This window comes from Ceratocystis lukuohia (assembly GCF_044167205.1).
Source record: "Ceratocystis lukuohia strain C4212 chromosome Unknown Supercontig6_pilon, whole genome shotgun sequence".
Taxonomy (NCBI): domain Eukaryota; kingdom Fungi; phylum Ascomycota; class Sordariomycetes; order Microascales; family Ceratocystidaceae; genus Ceratocystis; species Ceratocystis lukuohia.
The window spans coordinates 2,344,817-2,365,971 of NW_027263525.1; the positions used below are offsets into that span (position 1 = coordinate 2,344,817).

The 21,155-nt window shown below is 50.5% G+C and overlaps 7 protein-coding genes across 7 annotated transcripts; 4 read left to right on the forward strand and 3 right to left on the reverse strand.

Moving 5' to 3' along the window:
• Positions 1-450: 450 nt before the first annotated feature.
• On the forward strand, positions 451-2,944 carry HOO65_060564 (uncharacterized protein; the record flags this gene model as incomplete). The annotated part of the gene is made up of 3 exons (XM_071003701.1): positions 451-989; positions 1,057-1,194; positions 1,264-2,944. The coding sequence occupies 3 exons, from the start codon at positions 451-453 to the stop codon at positions 2,942-2,944; spliced, it is 2,358 nt and encodes a 785-aa protein (XP_070857914.1).
• Positions 2,945-3,569: 625 nt separating this feature from the next.
• HOO65_060565 (DNA-directed RNA polymerase II subunit rpb7) lies at positions 3,570-4,391 on the reverse strand (the record flags this gene model as incomplete). The annotated part of the gene is made up of 4 exons (XM_071004029.1): positions 3,570-3,591; positions 3,692-3,861; positions 3,954-4,034; positions 4,143-4,391. The coding sequence occupies 4 exons, from the start codon at positions 4,389-4,391 to the stop codon at positions 3,570-3,572; spliced, it is 522 nt and encodes a 173-aa protein (XP_070857915.1).
• Positions 4,392-5,474: 1,083 nt separating this feature from the next.
• HOO65_060566 (putative endoplasmic reticulum membrane protein) lies at positions 5,475-6,191 on the forward strand (the record flags this gene model as incomplete). The annotated part of the gene is made up of 3 exons (XM_071004056.1): positions 5,475-5,507; positions 5,596-5,679; positions 5,748-6,191. 3 exons carry the CDS (start codon positions 5,475-5,477, stop codon positions 6,189-6,191), a joined length of 561 nt encoding a protein of 186 aa, XP_070857916.1.
• A 483-nt stretch (positions 6,192-6,674) lies between these two features.
• On the reverse strand, positions 6,675-8,318 carry HOO65_060567 (uncharacterized protein; the record flags this gene model as incomplete). The annotated part of the gene is made up of 1 exon (XM_071001164.1): positions 6,675-8,318. The coding sequence occupies one exon, from the start codon at positions 8,316-8,318 to the stop codon at positions 6,675-6,677; it is 1,644 nt and encodes a 547-aa protein (XP_070857917.1).
• Positions 8,319-11,449: 3,131 nt separating this feature from the next.
• Positions 11,450-12,937, forward strand: HOO65_060568 (uncharacterized protein; the record flags this gene model as incomplete). The annotated part of the gene is made up of 1 exon (XM_071001165.1): positions 11,450-12,937. The coding sequence occupies one exon, from the start codon at positions 11,450-11,452 to the stop codon at positions 12,935-12,937; it is 1,488 nt and encodes a 495-aa protein (XP_070857918.1).
• Positions 12,938-14,659: 1,722 nt separating this feature from the next.
• On the forward strand, positions 14,660-15,111 carry HOO65_060569 (Conidiation-specific protein 8; the record flags this gene model as incomplete). Its single annotated transcript, XM_071004091.1, has 3 exons — positions 14,660-14,821; positions 14,894-15,009; positions 15,069-15,111. The coding sequence occupies 3 exons, from the start codon at positions 14,660-14,662 to the stop codon at positions 15,109-15,111; spliced, it is 321 nt and encodes a 106-aa protein (XP_070857919.1).
• A 3,064-nt stretch (positions 15,112-18,175) lies between these two features.
• On the reverse strand, positions 18,176-20,850 carry HOO65_060570 (MOSC N-terminal beta barrel domain-containing protein; the record flags this gene model as incomplete). The annotated part of the gene is made up of 2 exons (XM_071003683.1): positions 18,176-20,649; positions 20,769-20,850. 2 exons carry the CDS (start codon positions 20,848-20,850, stop codon positions 18,176-18,178), a joined length of 2,556 nt encoding a protein of 851 aa, XP_070857920.1.
• Between the last annotated feature and the right edge of the window lie 305 nt (positions 20,851-21,155).

Below are 21,155 nucleotides of genomic sequence, written 5' to 3' on the forward strand. Positions count from 1 at the left end.
GGTGTAGAGGAAGCAGTAGAGATAGGATGTAAATGCAACTACATAGGAAAGCTCCCACAAGCTAGCAGTGACAAGGGTGTCCAAACTGCTAGCAAGGGGCCGTTATAGCTAGCTGCAGGTCCCGAGTAAGGGAGGTTGTTGTCTTGGAGCGCTGTGATGCGGCAGAGCTAGAAAGGGGGGGGGTTGTTTGAGCTCGACTAGGGGCACACAGAAAGCAAAAAGCACGGGGCTTTGTCCGTCTCCCTAGCCGCAAGCAATATATATGACAATATGGCAATATAGTAGCAGTAGCTTATTGTAAGAGATGGGCGGTTGGACGTGGTATGTAATATCTAGTGGGCTCCCCCCCCCCCCGTCTTTCTTTTGTCCATCTTGGATGCTGCTTCTTGCTTTGTTTTCTTGTAAGCTGCTCGTGCACTGTGTTGCCTTGAATTGTGCTGCCTTGTAGACATGGCTCGCCTCTTGATAGCCGCTCTTATGCTAGCGACTATGCTGGCTTGTGTTATTGCAGCTTCTAATGTACCCCAAGTTCAGCGGCTTGACGACAACCTTGACCCCCGAAGCCCTCTAATACTCTTCCAAGTTCCGACCGCTGCTATCCTCGGCCAGCCACCAATATCTAGCGCCGTTGGAGCTACAAGATTCTTGAGGGCTCGGATTGACTCGACATGCTCACTGGCGGCCGGTAGGAGCAGTGAGAACTTTTGCTTTGGGGCCGATAGCGGCAGCTACTGTCCTTCATGCGGCACATGTTGCTCAGCTCAAGACACGGATACGGAAGAGGCCGAAGGACTGCTGACAAGCCGAGACGGTGAAAAACTACTTCGTTCTACATCCGAAACACTGGAATGGTGCTGCGGAACTGATGCTGTGTGCTGTGCCGGCGGGAAGTGCTGTCCGAGCGGTGGTGTGTGTTGTGCCGAGGGCTGCTGTGAACAAGGACAGCAGTGTATTGCGGGAAAGTGCATTGCGGGCACAGGGTTGCCATTGTAAGTCTAACGAGACCTTCAACTGGCTGGGCCAAGTTGGGTTAGGCGCTAATCTGGAGACTTGCAGATCAACTTCGTCTACAGCGAGAACAGCGGCGTCGGTAAAGCCTACTGCTTCCGATGTACGGGCCATGTCTGAAGCGGTTTCAACAGAGACAAGGCCGACGGCGACTACCGAAGAGATTTTGATAGTAGCAGAGATAAGGTTTGTTTGGTTTCCTTTGTTCTAGTGAGCATCAATATGAGAATTAACAACTTATAACAAATGATGCAGCACATCGCCAACACCAACCTCAGCCTACGCTTCTAATCACAAAGCCATCAGCGCCGAATCAGCCCCAACTGCAAGCGTCACTCCCGTGACCACCATTAATTTACTCCCGGAAAGCACGCCCACCCCGACTGCTAGTACCACAGGCGCCGTATCGCACACTTCTGGTCTGCCGTTTGGAGCCGCTGTCGGGTTGATTATCAGCTCAGCCGCCGTCTTTGTCGTGCTCGGTTTTATTATCGCCCTTTATTGCCGACGACGACGGAACGACCGCGCCCGCGCCCGCGCTGCCCAGATGAGCATGGTGCTCTCTCCGTCATCACCGCTATTGCACGACTCACCGACCATGCAGCCAGTTGCTTTCGGGGGCAGCATGCGATCGCGATCGCCGCTAGGATTATCGTACACGGCGTACCCACCATATGCAATCTACAATGGCAATAAAATCAGGAACGAAAATCGCAGCGGCGACGATAGGCTAGTAGCTGACCACATGAATGAGACCGCGAGTCATGGGATAGCGGGCCGGATAAGCAGGACCGGTAGTGCCGCAGCAACAGGGATACTAGCCGGGATCCGTTCTGCGAGTCGCAGCGGCAGCCGGAGGTCGTTCCGGCCACTGGTTGACGCTGATGACACGAGCACAATCAACCTTGACGATGAGGATGCCGCCGAGGCTCATTTCGCCAAGTTGCTGCAAGAGGTGCGGGAGCCGCTAGCTTACACATTGCCACGATCGCGCTCAGCTGCTCCATCATCTGTCTATTCAGCGTATCCCTCGTCGGCTGCGTTCCCGCCTGCTGCATACGCAGTATCACACCAGGTAGCAGCGGCAACCGGTGGGGATAATTGCGCGGTTGGGGGTGGTGGATATGCGCTTCCGATCGCAGCGTCGATGATGGCTGGAGGGAGAACAGCATCGCAAAGCGCCAACACTAACACCAACACCAACATGAACATCAGCGCCGGGCCTACCAATCTCACACGCGCGCCATCATTTGCTGCATCGGCAGTGGCCATGGCCCGCAACGCATCGACCGGCTCGACAAGCAGCACCATGCGGAGCCGCACACGCAGCATTTTCTTCCCAGCACCGCACCATGACGCCCCGTTCTCGCCTCCGCCATCAGCCCCGGCTCCATCACGTCCGCTTTCTAGTGTCATGGGAGGCGTGGGCATTGCGCTGAGCTGCGACGAGCCGCTTTATAGCCCCCTACCCAAGACATCGCCCATGTCGTTGGCCATGTCGGTTTCGTCAGTCTCTTCGGCGGGGACCGGCTTGGGGCCGGCAGTGTTGAGGTGGTCGCAGGGCACAGGACGATGGTCAGAAGCTTCGGCACCACAGACGCAACAAGCACAGACAAATGCACATGCATATACACAAGGGCATGGGCAAGGTCAGAACATCCAGAACCAAAATCCAGACTCTGGCGTTGCTTGGAGCAGTCCCTCGTGGACCCGCAAGCCCTATGTGCAAATAGGCCAAAATGCTTGGAGCTACGCGCCGACAACACATTACGACAAGGACCTTCTAGTTACAAGCCCTAGTTCTAGCTCGGTCACTGGGTCCGGCCATGCTAGCCCACTGATCAGCCCACGGACTCGGGCCGTGACTCCGGTGCTGGGGCCAGGCACAGGGCCGGGGTTTATCGCAGAGCTAGAAGGGTCTGGACCACTGATATAGGCAAGGTGGGAGAAGGGGTGGTGAGGGTTAGCTTTCATGAATTCTAGCTGTAGTAGTAATAATTTTTAATTTGTACACAACATAGATAAAAAAGACCCAGCAGATCAATCTATTCTCCTCAAGAGTGTGGAATATAACGAGGCAAAAGAACAAAACCAACAGAGGAAAGCAGAACCATAACGCCTTTTTTGCGCACTAGAGACACTGAAAAACAGGATATGACGCAATGAGAGATCGAGAGGCGTAGAGCCTACAGTAATGATAGCAGGTCTCCCGCTCTGGGTATTTAAGAGAGGAAAATAATAGCAAGAGACATAAAACAAAAGGCCTCTGTGAGTTGTCGCAAGCAAGTTGCAAGCGCCACAGACATAGCAGGAGACTGTGTTTGAACTTGGGGCTAGTAAGTAGTAACCTACCTCGTGATAGCCGTCGCGTGGAGGTGGGTATTTGCCTGGATATGAGCAGGCTTTTAGGCGTTATTCCGTGAGCATATGCTAGGTCAGGCCAAGTCAGGCCCAGAGTAGCAGACAGCCCTAGGCTTTACTTGATCCATGTCGAGCCGCAGTTATCTCATGGTTGCAGGCCTGATATAGAAAAGATAGTGAGATACAAGGGGAGAGGCTCTTTAGCTGCTATCGGCAAGGTGTCTAGAAACAGGGTATGGCAAGTTAGCAGTGAATACGGCGGAAGGAGGACACAAGAGGGCCCAAGACATAAGTAAGCCATGAAGCCCCCAAGGGAACATACCCAAGATAGTCTTCCTTGATGCTGCCAATGGCCCACATTTCGCCAACCTCGGTTCTGGTACCGATGATCTTGACGCGCACGTGAGTGCCAGCTTCGATAACGGTATCCTCGTTGTTGGTGTACTGAGGCGGGGTCGCATTGGGATCCCATTTGATATCAGAAGGGATGAGCTGTTGGAGAAGGGAGTTGTGTTAGCGGAGAGCGCTGTCTTCGGGGACTGCACAAGAGTAGGGGCTAGGGTTTAGTCGAGCAGCAGACATACGTGGGAAGAGACGAAGAGCTTGAGAGGCCCAGCGTGGCAGAAAAAGCCCTGGTGGTTTACTGAGCCAACGATAGCATCAACCTGTGAAGATAGTGGTTAGTAGGCACGTGAGTACATGGTCATCAGGCAAGATAAAAACGGTAGCAAAACAACGCAAGTTGGAGCCAATCCCCCGGATCACAAACATACAGTCTCGCCCTTGAATGGGCGCCATACGACGGCTCGGTAGCGCACGGTGAACTCGGCCAGGCCACTACTCGGCACAATGCGGCCCTCGGAAATATCAAACGCGTCCATGATGGTGATGATAAAGTACGATCCGGCGCATGTGCCCTCTACGTCGCGTAGCAACTTTTCAGTGACAAGCTCGTGCATGTTCCGGCCAAAGTAGGACGGGTGAAGCGTCACACGGCGCTCCATTTCGTAGAGGAAGAACATGGTGGGCGGATCGGAGAAGCACGGGGCGGGCTGAACGTTGGGAGCGGGGGGAGCGTAGGAGAAGAGGAGAGAAGGAAAGTAGCGACGAGGAAAGACTAGCGCCCGAAGCCTGCGGAAGCAGAACAATACGGCCCAGGACCTAAAGCTAGAACAAGTCAACAAGCACGCAAGTTAAGAGCCTGAACATTAGAATGCCGCCGACCAACAACGATAAGATAAAGGGAAATGGGCCAAGAGCAGGTCTAGTGCAGTAGGATAGAAAAAAAAGAAGCTGCAAGCCAAGCGAAACAGCAAAGCCTTTATCAAGACCACGAGGCTGAAGGAAAAAAGTATTGAAAGGCGAAATCAAAATCGCGAACCAATAATGGCGAGCAGCAGCAACGAAAGCTGATTGGCCTAAGCGCAGCGCAAGGCTGACAGCCGTGCGAAAGCACAGTGCACAGACTACAAACGCACAGTGTTGGCCGATGGAAGGGGGGAGCTTCTTGGTCGCTGTTTTTTTGTTGACGGCGAAAAGGAGCTTGGGGTTCTTGAGAGGCCGAAAGTTAGATAGGAAACTGGCGAGAAACCCAGCTTGTTTTTGGTGCTATTCATTGTTTGCCGTATTCGCAACGTGAACATGTCCGTCTGCATGGTTACAGTGTAGCTGCAATGCTCGCTCACTGTATCCACAGCACTCTTTTACCACTTGTGGCTCCTTCATTATAGCGTCCAACCCCCTATAAATCACCTCCACCAAGAGAGTCCTTCAGCCTCAGCCTTAGGGCGTTGATCTCTATTTCTTATTTGCCCTTTTCTCTCTCTCTTTCTATGTTAATTTTCTCATCAATGCGTTGATGCTCCCCCTTTCTAGGCAAAAAGAAAGCTTTTACTAACTTAATCAAGCAACGTCAGCTTCTGTTGCGTTTTCCCTTTTTTTTTCCTTGTTCTTTGTCTATTGCTCCGTTCTGTTCTAGTTTCTCCTTTGTCAACGTCCGGCTCCGAAGAGTAAGCCTTTTGTAGCTAGTCGGCTGTGCCCCGAAGCCCCCGTGCTTTACCTCTGCTCTCGCTCTTTCTCTCTCTGTCTCAGTTGAATTGCCCATCATGCCTATGTCACTTGAGAAACATCTTGTCTTTGTAAGCCTGTCCCCGTTGCTTCTCGCTCCCCCGTCTATGGTCCCATCTCACTCATCTTTTGCTCCATACTAACTAACCCTTCTCGTAGTATGGCACATATCACAGCCATCCTGTAAATCTGGCCATTCACATGTGCACCGTGCCGCCGATAGTCTTCGCCGTGCTATGTCTTGTGAGTCTGACCCGTCCCCTTGTCTCTCTGCACTATGCTGATACTAACCTCCCCCAACTTGCCCCCAGGCTTCCAACTCTGGTGTCTTGATACCGCTGCCATCATGGCTCACCCCGCCTCACCTAGACCTGAACCTAGGTACTATGGCTGCGCTGACACTTGGTACGCTGTATGTTCTGCTTGAGCCGGTAGCCGGGGCCTTATTGGCCATCCTGTGTATCTACGGCACCTCGCTGGTCAATGCCCAGCGTGATGCGCATCCCGAGGCGGCCAACAGGATCGCTCTTGAGACGCTGGCCGTTGGTTGGCTGCTGCAACTGGTCGGGAATACGGCCTTTGAGAAGCACATCCATGAGGAGCTATCGCATGTGGCACAGGCCGTCTTTGTAGCTCCAGTGTTTGTCTGGTTCAAGATTCTCTTTGCCGTTGGCTACCGGCGCGAGTTGCAGGGTCGCGTCAACGCCAGCGTGCACAAAGAGCTAGTCAAGATCGGGAAGGAAAAGAAGCGGTAAGAGAGGCCAGGGGGCTTCGAAGATGCCGTCATGGCTAGACTCTAGCTTTTTTTTTCGGAGGGGGGCGGGCACTGCACCGGCTTCTATGGTTCATTACAGCATTGGCATTCACACTATTTTAGAGCACTCGCGTATTGGGAAAAGGCCTAACCCGGCATTCGTTTTTGTAAGGTTTGATTGTATTCATCGAAGAGAAAAGGGAAATACGGACAATTGCTTGCTGTTCACATTTGTTCTATATGCATGACATGGTGAGTACGAGAGAGGGAAACAAAAACAACAGGCAGACGAGAGGCAATGCGAGCAAAGAGAAGAGGAAAAAGACAAAAAAATAAGACAATACAAAGAAAATCAAGGAAAATCACGGAAAATCAAGAACTCAACTACCACGCTCTGCGTTTGGCAATCTCCCAACTCCCGCTAGTACTTTCACAAGAATAAGCGAGAGATGGGGATTCCCTCCAAAGTATAAGCTCAGAAACCTCAGATCCAGTTACCCACGGGCTGACCATTCCCATACTCGCTCCTGTGCGAAGCATGGTTGGTGCCATTAACATAGAGTGGCTCCTGATGCGTATCTCCTCCACTGTACACGCCCCGACGTGGCTCCGCACCAGCGACGATCCGGTTACTATCTACACAACCAAATGAGACGTCCGAGCCAGCGCTCGCGCGACGTCCTGCGGCTGCAGCGCCTAGTACATGGCGCAGACGCTGAAGAGCCGGCTTATCGGCCCGCTCCTTGCTACTGCGTGAATCATGGCGCTTCTTATCACGTGATGAAGATGCCGATGACGACAAGGACGACAGCGCGGAGTGTCGCTTTGAGCTGCTGCGCTCGGGAATGTAAGTGCGCGTTGATGAGGATGTCGAGCTGCTCTTCTTGTGCCTGTGCTGGCGTGATGAAGACGAAGATGTCCGCGGCGGCGAGGTTTGTAGTGGCCGCGGAACAGCAGACTTGCGCTTGGTAGCACTCTTATCACGAGCAACACTATCTAGCATGTAGTTCGCTCCGGACATGACGGCAGGATCATTCTGAGACTGCCCATCGAGAAGCAACGCTTGCAGTTGGGCTTCAGCTGCACGTAGCTCAGCATCCAAGTCGAGTTTTTCGGACTCGTAGCCAGTGAAAATAGGCGCACGATCATTGACAAAATCGTGCTCGAGGTTGTCCAAGTTTTGGTAGTTGGAGAAGGCTTGCGCGCTATCAAAGTGCCGCAAGTCGTCAGTGAAGCCCAAGGTATCATTGGCTTTCGCCAGCGCTTCTCCTCCATCCCGCCGCAAAGTCTTTGCAAGCCTCAGGTCTGTCCCATAGACTGGGCTCGATGGCACAGAGCTCATGTAGCTCGTGGCCTGCAGCTCTTCAGCTGGCTTCTGGTTATGCTTCTGGAATTGAGCGCAAGTTGCAGCAGTAGTCGGAGGCTTGGAGTAGGAGTTCCGGCGGGGGGGGCGGGGTTCGGGCTTCTTGTGCCCTCGGCTAACTCGCTCCCGGCTGGAGCGGTGCTGGTCCTTGACCCCATTTTCCGTACTGCGGTAACGCACCTCACAATTGTGCCTCCTGGTTCGTTGTTCTTCATCTCGGTACTCTTTGTCTCGGTGCCCCTTGTCCCGGTGCTCGTTACCCCGGCGTTCATTGTCTCGACGGACCCGTTCAGCGCGGTGTCCTTCGCTGCCTGTAGCTTCACGGGCTTCTCGACGGGCTTCGCGGCGGGCCTCCCGCTGGCGATCTTCCTCCTCCTTTTCTCGGCGCTCAGCGCGACGACGACGGCGCTCCTCCTTGCTCTCCTCATGAACCTGGCCAGCAGCAGAAGCAGCGCTAATAGGGCCCGGGATTATGTAGTGGCGTGGGGCAATGCGCTCAGCAGTGTGGACCGGGACTGAAGTTACCGGGGCGCTCTTGTGATGCCGACGATCGCGACTCCGGCGTGGGGCATCCGGGTATACTTCCTCACAGGCAGCCCGGCCGCAAGTGGTAGGCGACGCGCTAGCGGAGCGATGTCGCTCGCAATCGGTCTTAGCTCCAGTCATGTTAGCCAATGAGGAAAAGCAGCCGAACCGGGGGCTGCGGCAATCCAGGCGAATCTTGCGGGCACAGCCGCAGTAAAAGGTGATGGTGCTATAGCACATGGTGTAAGCGAGCGATATCAAGCAAAGAGGAGAAGGAGAAGGGGAAAGGGAAAGGGAAAGATACCTCGTGATAGAAAGGCTTGCAGTAACAGAGAAGTCAACAGTCAACAGAGATATCAGAAACTCTTAGAGGCCGCTTGACCATTCTCCGCATACGCTGCCTTGGGTATGAGAGTCACAATAAGAACAGCAGAGAAAACCAAAGAAGATCAAATATGAATATCAGTCAAGTTGAGTTAGAAAAAAGCTGTTGAACGGCATTTATAAGACCAAGCCGGCATCAGCTCCAAAACCCAGACCGAACGAGCAGGATGGGCCATCTTATATAAACACAGCGGACAAAGAACTATGAGGCTCATACTCACGTTCTTTTACGCCTTGAGCAGAAAACAAAGGATAGCTTTCCCAGCAGTATAGAGCAAGCCGGGCATCGGCGTAGTAGAGAACAAAGGAAGAACTTGGACAATAAACGAAGACCAGATAGGGAAGAAAGGGGACAAGACAATCGAACAAAGAGGAGAGCAGAGGAAAAAGAAGTGCGTACACATAGCCCAAAACAAGGAGAACAGGAGACCAAGCAAATTAGAAACCCTTAGAACTGAATCGCCAGCCAAAGCTCCAAAGCAGGCTAACACAAAGGCTGAGCACCAATACTAACAGCAAAATATGGCCAGTCAAAGATTTCTTGTTATAGCAAGCCCAACGTGCTGTGTATGAGGCGAAATACTGCTGGCTTCTTCTAGTTTTTTCTTTTCTTTGTTGTCTTGTCCTGACGTCACATGTATAGCATATTAGGGTTAGGGCTATTTACTAGGGCGGCCCCACACTCAACCGCCTACTCCGTGTCCCATCCCGGCATGGCCCGCTCAAGCCTGCATTTCCTTTCCGGCTCCTAAGACTGCAAGCCGTCAGTAGGCGGCTGGCCAAGAGCTAACGCCACTCCGAGCGCCACAGTGGCTTCTTGACTCCTAGGATCGGCGCTCTCTTCCCTTTGCCATCCTTTTCAACGCAAGGGATGGGTCAACAGGGGAGCGGCATAGAAAAAGCCTCGTCCATGCAGCGCCTATGCATTTAACGCGGCAGGAAAGGCTAAAAAGAGCATCCCTTTATTGCTCTTGGAACAGCAACTGCATCGATCTGCTAAGGTCAAGATTGTGGTCTTCTTACTCTCTCTTCTCTCTTCTCTTTGTAGAGGAGATAGACTAGACGGCAATGGCTTAGCAGGCGAGAAACCTGATTTCTTGCAGCCCAATATGGCCTTCTGGTTTCGGCCTCCATGTGGAATAGTTCAGCTGCTAACCAGAGCCTCCTTGTCCCTTCTTGGGTATCTATGTCGTCCCTGGTGTAACGCAACATGCACCTAGTCTAAAGAGGAAAAATGTCTCTTGAGCTGTCCATCCGACCAACGTGTATGTTGCAATCCAGCTATCCTACAATACACAATCCGTGCTTCCTGCTATGCGCAGTGCAGACAAGAGCTACTCGAAGGACTGGAGGAGCCCGAAGGAGAAGCAGCGCAGCTAGCTGGATAGACAAGCGAAAAGAAGGCGAAAAAGAGAGGGGAGGAGGGAGACAAAAAGTCCTCGCCTTGAGTGTTTAGGCCAAGCCAAACACATCTTGATTTCTGGGGCTACTGGGCTACGGCAAAGCAAATTTTCTGTCCATTGATTGGCAGGGAGAAAGACCTTTGGGCTACAGACTATTTGCAAACTACATGGTGGGCAACGAATGCTAGCTAGTCTTTCAACGCATCCTGTATATACTCAATGGACAACGCATTCTCTTGCCCCAAATGCAGGGACAAGTAGGTGCTTTGAGCTGGCATCGGTTGTTTGCTAGGGTTTAGTGTTGCTTCATCAGGTTGCATGCCAGTTTCACTCCAGTTCCCGCCTAGTTAGCTATGCAATGCAGCGTTGAAACGTTGTCCAAGTCTAAGAAAAGATTCGGGTGCCGGCGCAAGCGTCAATCCAGGTGAAAGGCCCAGGTGAAGAAATGCATTGCAGTGTAAACTTGTGTGCCTTGTCTTTCGCACCAAATACACCTAGCCAAGCCTGGAAAAATGAGACCCAGAGCCAAGGCTAGATTCAACCAAGAAGAGAATTCCAAGCCTACCACCTACCTACCAAGTCTTAGCGCGAGTGTCAATGAAGCTTACTCTGAGTCTCAAGACTAGTAGTTGAAGATGGCAAGTCAACGGGATAAAACAAGACCAGCCAACAGCTTACACTAGCAGGCAACCACATGCAAGAGAGCAAAAGCCAACATGACAGCAAAAGCAAAAGCAAAACAATCAAAGTAAGACCGCGTTCAGACATTTCCTACATTCCAGGTGAGACACCAAGCCAGAAAACTTGATATTGCACCATAACTACAACATAGAACTTCCCTCCTATTGCCCTTTCTTCCTCCTTCTACTCCTCCTGCTCTTCCTCCTCTCCTAGATTTCTTTGGAATGCCGCTTCATGATTGCATCAGGATCCTCCGTCAGCTTGCACGAGATCCCAGTAGAGGGCACCAGCTCCCCAGTAAAGGCAATGAAAGGGATGCTTGAAAAGGGAGCCCCAAAGGAGCCAGAAGATCCAAAGGCAAGGACATTAGCAGCCAGGAAGGGATACTTAGATGCTTCAAAGGGAGTATATGCCGGGTAAGGAAGGAGGCGGGGCGGCAGCGGTGACTACCAAGGGGCAAAGAAAATCGTGTCAATTAGAAGGATAGGTGGATTGGTGGATTGGTGGATGAATGACCCAAGACAAGACTTGCATACAGCAAAAGATGCATTCGGATGGGAAGTCAAGGGAATGGGCGGGGGACAGGCGGCTCCCAGGCTTTGCTACTGCCTCTGTTTCTATCTCGAAGTGTGGCCATCATCAACTATAAGAACCTCGGGCCTCTTCCCTCTCTTCCTCGCTCTATCTCTTTCTCTCCAGCATCACAAGTCAACTCAGTTCAAGCTTCTTCTCTTCTCTTCTTCTCTTCACTTTCTATTCTCTTCGTAAAACCTTTTTTTTTCTCTTCTTTAGCTTAGCAAAAGACGTTTATTCACTCTTTGCTGTAGCCTCTTTTTAATACTCGCTCACTTAATACTTTTTTACTTTTTACTTTACCTTTTTTTTTTAATTCAATCTCTCAAAATGCGTTTCAACCCTGCTATCGTTGTTCTGGCTGGCTCTGCCATTGCCGCTCCCGCCATTGAGCCTAGAAGCGCCCTTGGCACTGATTTGGCCACCGGCATTCTTGCCGCGGAAGGCAAGACCCTGGGACTACGAACGGTCGATATCCAAGAGCGCGACGTGGCCATTGCCGAGCTGATGCGCCGCCTGGAGACCAGTTCCCTATCCAATTTGACCTCGAAAGCCGGCATTACCCTGCCAGACAAGGTTGTTGACCAGGCTAACAATGTGGCCGGCAGCCTCCCCGATGTGGCCAGCTTGATCGTGGGTCTTATCATCAACCTTCGTGATAGCAACCCGCTTCTCAAAGGCACGCCCCTTAAGGGCGTTGTCAACCTTGTTGTGCCTATCGTCGAGGGTGTCCTGAGCTCTTTGAATGTCAAGAAACTTGCTACTCGTGACCTCGACGACCGCAGTCTTGACTTGGTTACTGACCTGTTGTCTAAGATTCTGAACGTTGCCACTGGCTTGCTTGGTGGGATTGGTGATGCTGGTAACATCGTAGGAGGACTCACCGGTGGCTTGACCGGTGGTTCTGGTGGTGCTGGTGACCTCCTTGGAGGGCTCACTGGTGGCTTGACCGGTGCTGGTGGTGCTGGTGGTGCTGGTGACCTCCTTGGAGGGCTCACTGGTGGCTTGACCGGTGCTGGTGGTGCTGGTGGTGCTGGTGACCTCCTTGGAGGGCTCACTGGTGGCTTGACCGGTGGTTCTGGTGGTTCTGGTGGTGCTGGTGACCTCCTTGGAGGACTCACTGGTGGCTTGACCGGTGGTTCTGGAGCTGGCGGTCTGACCTCCCTTGTGACTGGTGCACTTGACGGCGGTAGCACCGATGGCCTTACCTCTGCTCTTACCGGTGCCATCACCAAGGGCTCCGGCCTCTCTGCTGCCAATATGCTTGCCGAGCTGCCTAACATCGGTACCCTCACTGACTTAACCAACACTGAATCCATTACCGCCAACCTGAGTAGCATCACTGGCAGTGGCAACTCGACCCTCAGCAGCCAGGTTCTCGGAAAGCTTGCCGACTTGATCGACTTCAGTTTGGACGGTCTTTCGACTGTCGCCGCTATTCCCGAGTCCATCGTGCCTGCTCCTTTGAATGCTCCTTTCCGCGCGCTGGCTGTAGAGCTGGACGCTCTGAAGCCTATTGTCGATTCGCTCAAGGACATTCTGAAGGGAGGCCTTGATGTCACCAACGCTTCCGACTTGACTAAGCTGTACGACGTGCTCGACCAGGTATACAACGGCCTACTCAAGCTCAACGACGAGATTATCCCCAAGAGTCTGCAGCCTGCCACTGTGACCGGTCTTGCTGGTCTTCTGTCGGTCATCAAGACCGTCCTGACCGTTACCTCCGGTTACATTGCCACTGCTAGCCAGGCTGTCAAGAACGCTGGCGGTAATCCCAAGGGCCTGACCGACTCCCTGGGCCTGATCAATGGCAACTAAAATGTTTGATGTAGCGTCCAGGATAAATGGGACATTTGTGTTCCTTGACGCGCAATGCCATCTCCAAAATGATGACTGCCAGCCCGTTGGCCTTTTGATTGTTTTGAGCTTATTCCCCCCCCCTTTGATGCTCGCCCACAGTGCTGAGATTTAGAATAATAGAATTTGCTTGAACCCCAACCCATTTTGCCTCTAGGAGTGAAAACCTTTGTTCTTGCCATTTTTGTAAAATGTAGATTTCTTCTAAAATCATCATGACCCACTAATCAAGACCGTTCCAGCAAAGTGGATACCTCCATAAACGTCGCCTCTCTCTCCGAGGTCTAGCACCTCCGTCGATCTACTTCTCAATTCTGTCCTCCCCTTGTTATCCATCTTCCTTGCTATTCTATATCCCTCCACTGCGCTTACACACTCCTCTCTTCACCCCAGGCACGAGGTACATAAACCCCCCATTTGGTACTCCGACTCCCCTTTTTGCTTACTAAACCCTTTTTAGCTTATACAAGCACATTTTTGCTGTGACCCCCCCTTAGCAGCACTAGCAAGTAGACTACAGATACAGCAGATGGAAGCAAACAATATAGTGGAAATTATTTATTTAGTAGCTCAGAATACCTAAGAGGACATGCCTTCGAAGTCATTATATGGCCAACCTGATGACACTTGCTACATCTTGTATCTTTCCTTTTCATAGGCTCAACATTCTCAAATGCAGACGGCTCGCGCCTTGTACTTGTGGCCGGCTGGGTAGGTTGTCTGAAAGTCGGGGTCTTCAATGGCTCTAATATAGGATTTTTCTGAAGTTGATTCCGTTTGAGATGCCAATGGGAGTGAAAATATTGAATGGAAAGACTCTGGTTTGTCTCTTGAAGTAGCTGAAGAGTGTGGACACATGGTAGACCAAGAGAAGAAGTGAACGAATGGGTACAAGCTTTCAGGGGCTTTCTAGACCTTCCAGTTATAAATACATAGCCTCGAGGCTTTGCCCAGGCATTCACAGCAGCAAAGAGAGCTTGGCTAGACTCATAAGTCCCTTCAGGTGGAAGGACATCGTCCGGAAATTGACTGATTTATAGCGCCTCTGCTACATCGTTTGCATTTACAGCATTTACAGCATTTGAAGCGTTTGATACAGCGTCTACTTCCATCTTTATCTACTATCACTGGTGTATCTGCTGTATCTGTAGTCTGCTTGCTAGTGCTGCTAAGGGGGGGGTCACAGCAAAAAATTGCTTATATAAGCTAAAAAGGGTTTAGTAAGCAAAAAGGGGAGTCGGAGTACCAAATGGGGGGGTTTATGTACCTCGTGCCCTTCACCCCATCCGGCCCATCTCTCATAGCCTGCCCAATAGTGCTTACCCTCCCGCCTGACGTCTCTCATAATATACCTCACTATCGCTCGCTTTTTCGGCTCAGTCCAGACGCCGACTTCATCAATCAATGCTTACTAATTGGCCGTGTCATCTTCACCTCCCGCTGAGGGGAGTCTAGATTACCAACCAGCAAACCTGCTGACGTGATGTAGACCTGGCACTGGCGCTGTGCTAGTCGTGAATGGGTATCTGTATAAATAACAAGACCGTGTCTATCTGTTTCTCCTTTATTTAGTCGATTTCTTTCTTCCCCATCTGACTTTTTTATCCTCATCACGTATCAATCTACAAATAATCAAACAAGAAAAAACTCTATAACTTGAATATACAGTACCTATCCCCAATCATGTCTTCTCCGCCCTCATCTCGCATTGTTTCTGACCCTACTTCCCTTCCACCTGCAATGCCTACCCCAGTGCAGGCCGCTGCTCCGCCAATGACCGGCACGAGCCAAGCTACCGCCTCGGCCTCTTCGGAGGGTGTTGGTGCGGGTGGCCCACGTCGTAAAGTACGGTGCCCCCTCCTTGCTTTCAACCCCCAGCTTACTGCGCCGTCTTACTAAGCAGCCCTTCTCCAACAGAGCTCCCTTTTCCAGAGTCTTATCGACCAGAAACATCATCCTGATGTTGTCGAACGCCGGCTCAGCCTGAGCGACCAGCACCGGACACCGGGATTCTTTGGCAAGATGTGGAAGAAGTAAGTGTCTCTTTGTCTTCGTCCTTGAGGTATAAACTAACACGTCTTCAACTAAATAGTTACGTCATGGGTTCGCCCAGTGACGCCAATCCGCCAAAGTAGTTGTCTAAACACCAATAGATTAGAGTCTCGTAGTCTATAGCTCCAGCACATGCAATACACACACAGATATATATATTGCATACTAAACTTACGGCAGTACATGTATACACACACACACACACACATACACACACACACATACACACACACACTTTTCTACAAACGAAATTTAGAGACTGATCTGTGCTTGAATTCAAAACATGGGAGACACCTCGTGCCAACAAAAGGCACCTTCTCAGCCCCCTCCCACTGAACCCCACACACAAACTATCTACTTTGTCCTTCCACGTCTTTACGTCCCCGTCTCGACATACCTGGGCATAATCTTTGCTTTGGAGCTAGGAGCCTTTCCAGTATTTCCAATCATCATGACCTATCGAGCCACAAGGTAGGATATATACTGAGTAAGAGACGCGACCAGCCCAGCTCGTACCCTTTTCAAGTTCTGCTGTCCTCCCAGCTACGCACCCTCCCAAAAGTAAAACCTCTGGTAGAGATTGAGGGTGGCATTGATTGCGACAATAGACAGCAGAGGTTCTCCCCGGCCTAGTCCGGGACGCTGGCTCCGGCGCAAAGTAACTTCTGCCAATGCTCCGTTGCTCAACACACACACATCAGTTATTGACTTGTCGAGTGTATGTGGTCAAAACAACGTCCGGCATACTGTCCTTACTATCGCGCTTATCACCTTCAGAAAGAACCCCCTGAAAAAAGTCTCCCAGGCAAAGCTTGAGGGGCGTTCCCCTCAAGGCTTCCCCAGGATAGCTCCGGAAAGCAAAGGCAATCAGTACATCGACAACTTGCAACAAGGGAACGACAAAGCCTTCTGTAACTATCCGAACTTTAAGTCCAGTAGTCAAACAGATGCCAAGCGCTCCTGCTCCCAACATGGAAGCTCCTCCTTGTCTGCCTGCGACAGTAACGCCCTTATAATAACGTCCCGACTAACAGGTTTCACTGAAGGTCCATTAGTGCGAGTCCATCGCAAAAGAACTAATGTAAAAAACACAAAAAGGCGGACATATCTTTTCAACGCCTAGTTGTACTTCACCACAAGGCCATAATCTACCGGACATCATACTTCTCGGTAGGAAATGACCCTGAGTGCATTATACCCTCAGCCATCCTTAGTGGCCTCAGTATGCTGAGAAGTGTATGTGCAATGAGAGATACCCTCTACATGCCACCAAATGCTCTCTCAAGTCTGTTCACCAATATGGGTCAGATCAGGGCAGGCATTTTTCCGGGGCCTTTTAACGTCCTGCCCAGGACACCACAAAGAGGCAGCAAGGTATATGTTTTTTTTCCTCTAGGACTCTAGGACAGGTTCTAGACTGCTTGTTAGTATGCATTTCAAATGCCAAAACTAGAGACAACGAGGCAAATAATAACTCACCAATGAATTAACCAGACACAGAAGAGCTCCAACATTGGCAACAGGACGTCAACTAAAAGAAGCTTGCGGCGACTGTATCGCCATCTTCTAATCCGTTCTTTGCAAAAAACTCATCTCTGGTTCCCAAGCCGCACTTTTTAGTGTCGCAACATGGTGCTTCTGGCGAATATGTCGATGGCGTCGATTCGAAATTGGCGATTCTTGCTTTTGCTCTTGTCTCTTGGTTGTGCTTTGTGTATTCGATGGCTCTTGTTTCCTTGCGTATTGGCTGGGTCATGATGGTTTCTTTTTTCTTACTGGGTGCTTGACTAATAAATTATGAACGATGATGGTGCGTGCTGCTATCTTGAAATGAAATTATGAATTGGCGATGATAATGGGGTGGGTGTTGGCAGTGATATGTCAAAAGGCCTAGATTTTCATCTAAACCATATGGAATAATTGGCTCCATTCTCTCGTTGCTCAGCTAGGATTAACGAGACTGGGTGACATATGGCGCCAATCTATTGACAATATCACGCCGGCCATAACAAAAAAAGCTAGGCCATAAGTGGTGTTCGTCATGCCGCAAACAACCACATGAGGAGTCCAAAGTAGGGTGAGAGAGAGCTCTGGATCCGGACAAACTGGAGACCTTTAAAATGGCGATCTACATCAGTGGGGTGAGCCCTTTAAGGTCTTGCTCAGGACGAAGCTATTGATCGAGGTATGACCAAGGCTTCATGGGCCTTTTAACGTCATGCCCAGGACGTAGATGAGTCGAGACGTAGGGAAGGGGCAGCTAACGGTGCGATCTAGCTAAAATCCCTGAGATGGTAATATTATCGGGTATAAGGACAAGTCGTTATCCGAGATGATACCCAAGATGAAATAGAAAATATTAGGCCAGTAGAAACTAGTCATGGCGTCCAATAGGAAGCTGAGACATCAAATAAGGTAAAATAGGAATAAAAAATATAAAACAGGAAATTTCCAGAACATGATGAAAAAGTCATGTCTTTGCTACTGACTTGACAGTCATGTGAAGCTAGAGGTTGGTGGATAGTGATGGACAACATTGTGAACAACGAAAATCATAAAACGAAGAGAGAAAATGGAGCAAAAAAAAAAAAAAGAGGGGGAAGAAAGCCTGACTTTTATATGTTTTTGTAGTGTCTTGTTGGGGAAGGTATGCCCAGAGTAAGTGTGGTAGTAACTGTATGGCAAAGACCAGACTGGTCCAATGAAGCCAATTTTATTGGCCTCAACTCCACTTTTGTCGCGCCAAACTTGGGCAACTACCATTTTGCTAGATGCTTAACGCCCTGAATGTGACAGTCAAGATATTACACCGTACAACTTGCTACAGCGAGCAAACTAATCTGGTGTCGGTAAAGCAAGTGCTAATAACGGAGCGGATGGGTTTGCAAAAAATGCCAGGTCAACAGCACTAGGCAGAAGTTAGGCAATAGGTGTTAAGGCACGAAGCAGAAAGCGCCAACGAAAAAACTTGCTGATCAGGAAATATCTCAGACCCCAGCTGAAGTTAGCCCTTAAAAAACAGGCCTCCATATTACCCTGTCTGTTTTTTGCACCAAAAACAGAGATGCAGCTTACCATAACAACAGTTTGGACTTTGTTTGCTACATCGAGTACTAGATTAGCGCCCAAAATTATGTCAGCAAACATTTATCCTTTGTTGTTACTCGATTCCAATCCATGAAGCTGAGCGCTGCCCCGCACCGTCACATGAACCGCATCCCCAACCTGTATAAAAGGCAGTTGCCTATCAATGCTAGTCGCGCCAGGAGTATTAAGCTGCGATATCACGTGAGCTATGTGCATACCAAAGTACACCTTCCCATCAACCCGACGTATTTTAGCCAGTGTAGTAAAAGGCTCAGTGTCCTTGTAGCCCGTCTGCTGGTTGATACAGACCATTTGACAACGTTGACAGGAGCCGAGCACTTGGAATTCCTGCCGCTGGATGCGCAGGCTTTGCCATTGCTCTTCGCTGTATGCCTGCATCACCGGTGCATCCAGTTGCTCTCCACTGCCCACGACAATATTGCCTCGAAATGAGGCGGCAGGAATTTTTCGGCCGCCAGAATCTTCAATAGCCTTACTAATAGCCTGGACGCTAGCTTCATGGATCAGGAGAATGGGACTCTCATTGGCGAGCAGCAGTTTCCCGCCTTGCATCTCCGAGTCTGAGTCGGGTGGCGACGGTGGTCTTGCTTCTAGCCAGGATACAGGACTTCTGTTCCCGCTGCTTCGGCTGCTTCTGTCGTTGATTGGAAAGGGCTGGCCGTTTCGTAGTTTGCTAAAACGCATTGCTTGGTCTTGGCCACCGGGAGGAAAGCGTGCTAACGCACAAGGAACACCAAGAACGTCAGTGAAAAAATCGTTGATTTCAGGGGCTGTATACATGCTAGTTATGATGTTGTCGCCGCAAACACGAGAAGTTATCTCCAGCGTCGGCTTTTTATCACTAGACGTTGCACTTGGCCTAAACAAAGCCGGGTTCATAGAAAGTGGGACTGTTATTTGCCGAGTCGTAGTGTCCTCATTGCTGGATCCCAGGTATTGTATCCGCAAAACCCCGGCTTCGAAGTCGATATAAGGCTGCAAAAGAGCCATGCGTGGATACCGCTTCTGGCTTAGGGCCTGCCCAGACCCGCGATGAACCAAGCACCACTCACGGTCCCAGGCTAAACCTTCTGGCTTCATCTCCCAAGGTATGCCCTTGGGCACCTGATACCCACCACAACTCTTGATGGGATACACAGTTAGAGCCTTTACTATGAGACCAGAGACTTGGCTCTGAGAAAGAGGGTCTGTGGGAAATTCTGGCAATGGAGGCGGGGTAGCCTGACAGTAAAACTCTCGTATAAATTCCACAAAGCGGTGGATGTCCTTTTCGGTGCTCATGGCACCAAGACTCGCTCGGATAACCCCAGTTGGCTTACCGGATATTATGTCATTACCGGAGCTGCCACACCTAAAACCAGCCGAAAAGTTCTTCTTGATTTCCCAAGGCTTAAGCCCCAATAACGACGCTATGCTTCCTGGGCCGCACAAGCCACCTGTTCTCACAAATATTTCGTTGATGTTTGCCAGCTTATCAAACTCGGTCAGACTAATCCATGCGCCCTCACTATCCCTGATATTGAGAGCTACTGGGCCGGAAGAAGAGTCGGGACGCGAGTAAATAACGCACACAGGTGTACCATTATAGTGCTTCAGCGACGCAAGGCCTTTCAACATTATTTTCCGCAGACGAGTTATATGGGACGACACAGCAAACATGCTGCTATAGAGCCTAGCGTGTGACTCTAGGGCAGCATCCAGGGCAATAATACTGTGAAAAGGCAAAGTTCCATCCTCAAGACGCTCATGTAGGAACATATCCTTTGGTGCATGCCACTGCTCAATACCGCATACGACAGTGTCAACGGTGCCACCCCCAAAATACCGGCGGCTATTAAATATTGGGGCTGCCTGACGCCGCACTATCAAAGCACCAAGATCAGGGAACCCAAAGATCTTGTATAAACTAACGACGGCAAAGTCTGGTGCAAGCGATACGTCGGTCAAATCAACCGGCGACGTAGCAGCATATGAGGCAAGGTCAAGAAGGGAATATACCGGTCCGTGAACGTCATCGTCCTGGTCGTTTATTCGCACGTCTGAGGCCCACGATGCTGGGTACCTCTCGCCGGTAACGTGTGATTGTGCAGTGTAGGCAACAAGTGTCAGGGGCAATTGCGTCTTGTCAGGGTCCCGTCGCGTCCATTGCTGCATGCCATGATCATCAACACAATGGCTCTCTTCAGCCTCTTCACGTACACCAACCAAGCTAGTATGACAAGCCTCGTGGTGTACATAATGGAAGCCACCAGGGGCACATCTAAAGGCTTCACAAACTAGCTTCACAGCCCCGGTTGTGTTTGCCGTAAAGACAAGATCGTATTCATGTGGATTTGCCCCAAAGAATGCCAGTAGTCGTAAGCGGATGTCTTGAATACGTGAGGTTGACAACTGTGACGGTAAGGAGCTAGAATGGGGGTTGCCGAACAGATTAGAAGCCATATCATGGCTGAAGACGTCTAGAAGAGACTTTGAATATAGTGTTGTACCGGCATGGTCGAGGTAAACAGCATCTAAGCATAGTGTTAGTTATTGATGGTGATATCGTGAGTTCCACGATGATTGCCTTCAAGTGCTGGTGTTTGATGATGGAGGAACTTGTTTGTAAAATAGGGGATAGAGACAAATGTACCCTGGATTGAAGGATACTCGATAACCCTGCTTTCTTGAACCCTAAGGTTATACTCAAGCAAATCGAAATGAGCAGCGGCCATTGTGCTACGTAACAATGGAGTAATAGTAACGATAAGGACTGGAGTGGTATTGGGTGGCGGGCCGTGTGGGGGGGATCCTAATGATAGATTAAGATGAGTGAGAAGAAACGTGAGAAGAAGAGAAAGAGGTTTTGGGGATCAAAATATGAGCAGCACGGAGCCGGTTTTTCATCAGACACTCGGGGACGACAGCTCTCGAATAAATAAGATAAAGAGGCTTGAATGTCTAAAGAGGTTTATCATCATGTGCGCCCAATGGCGATTAACTTATTGGGCGTTAGGCCGCTGGAGATAGTCGATGATAG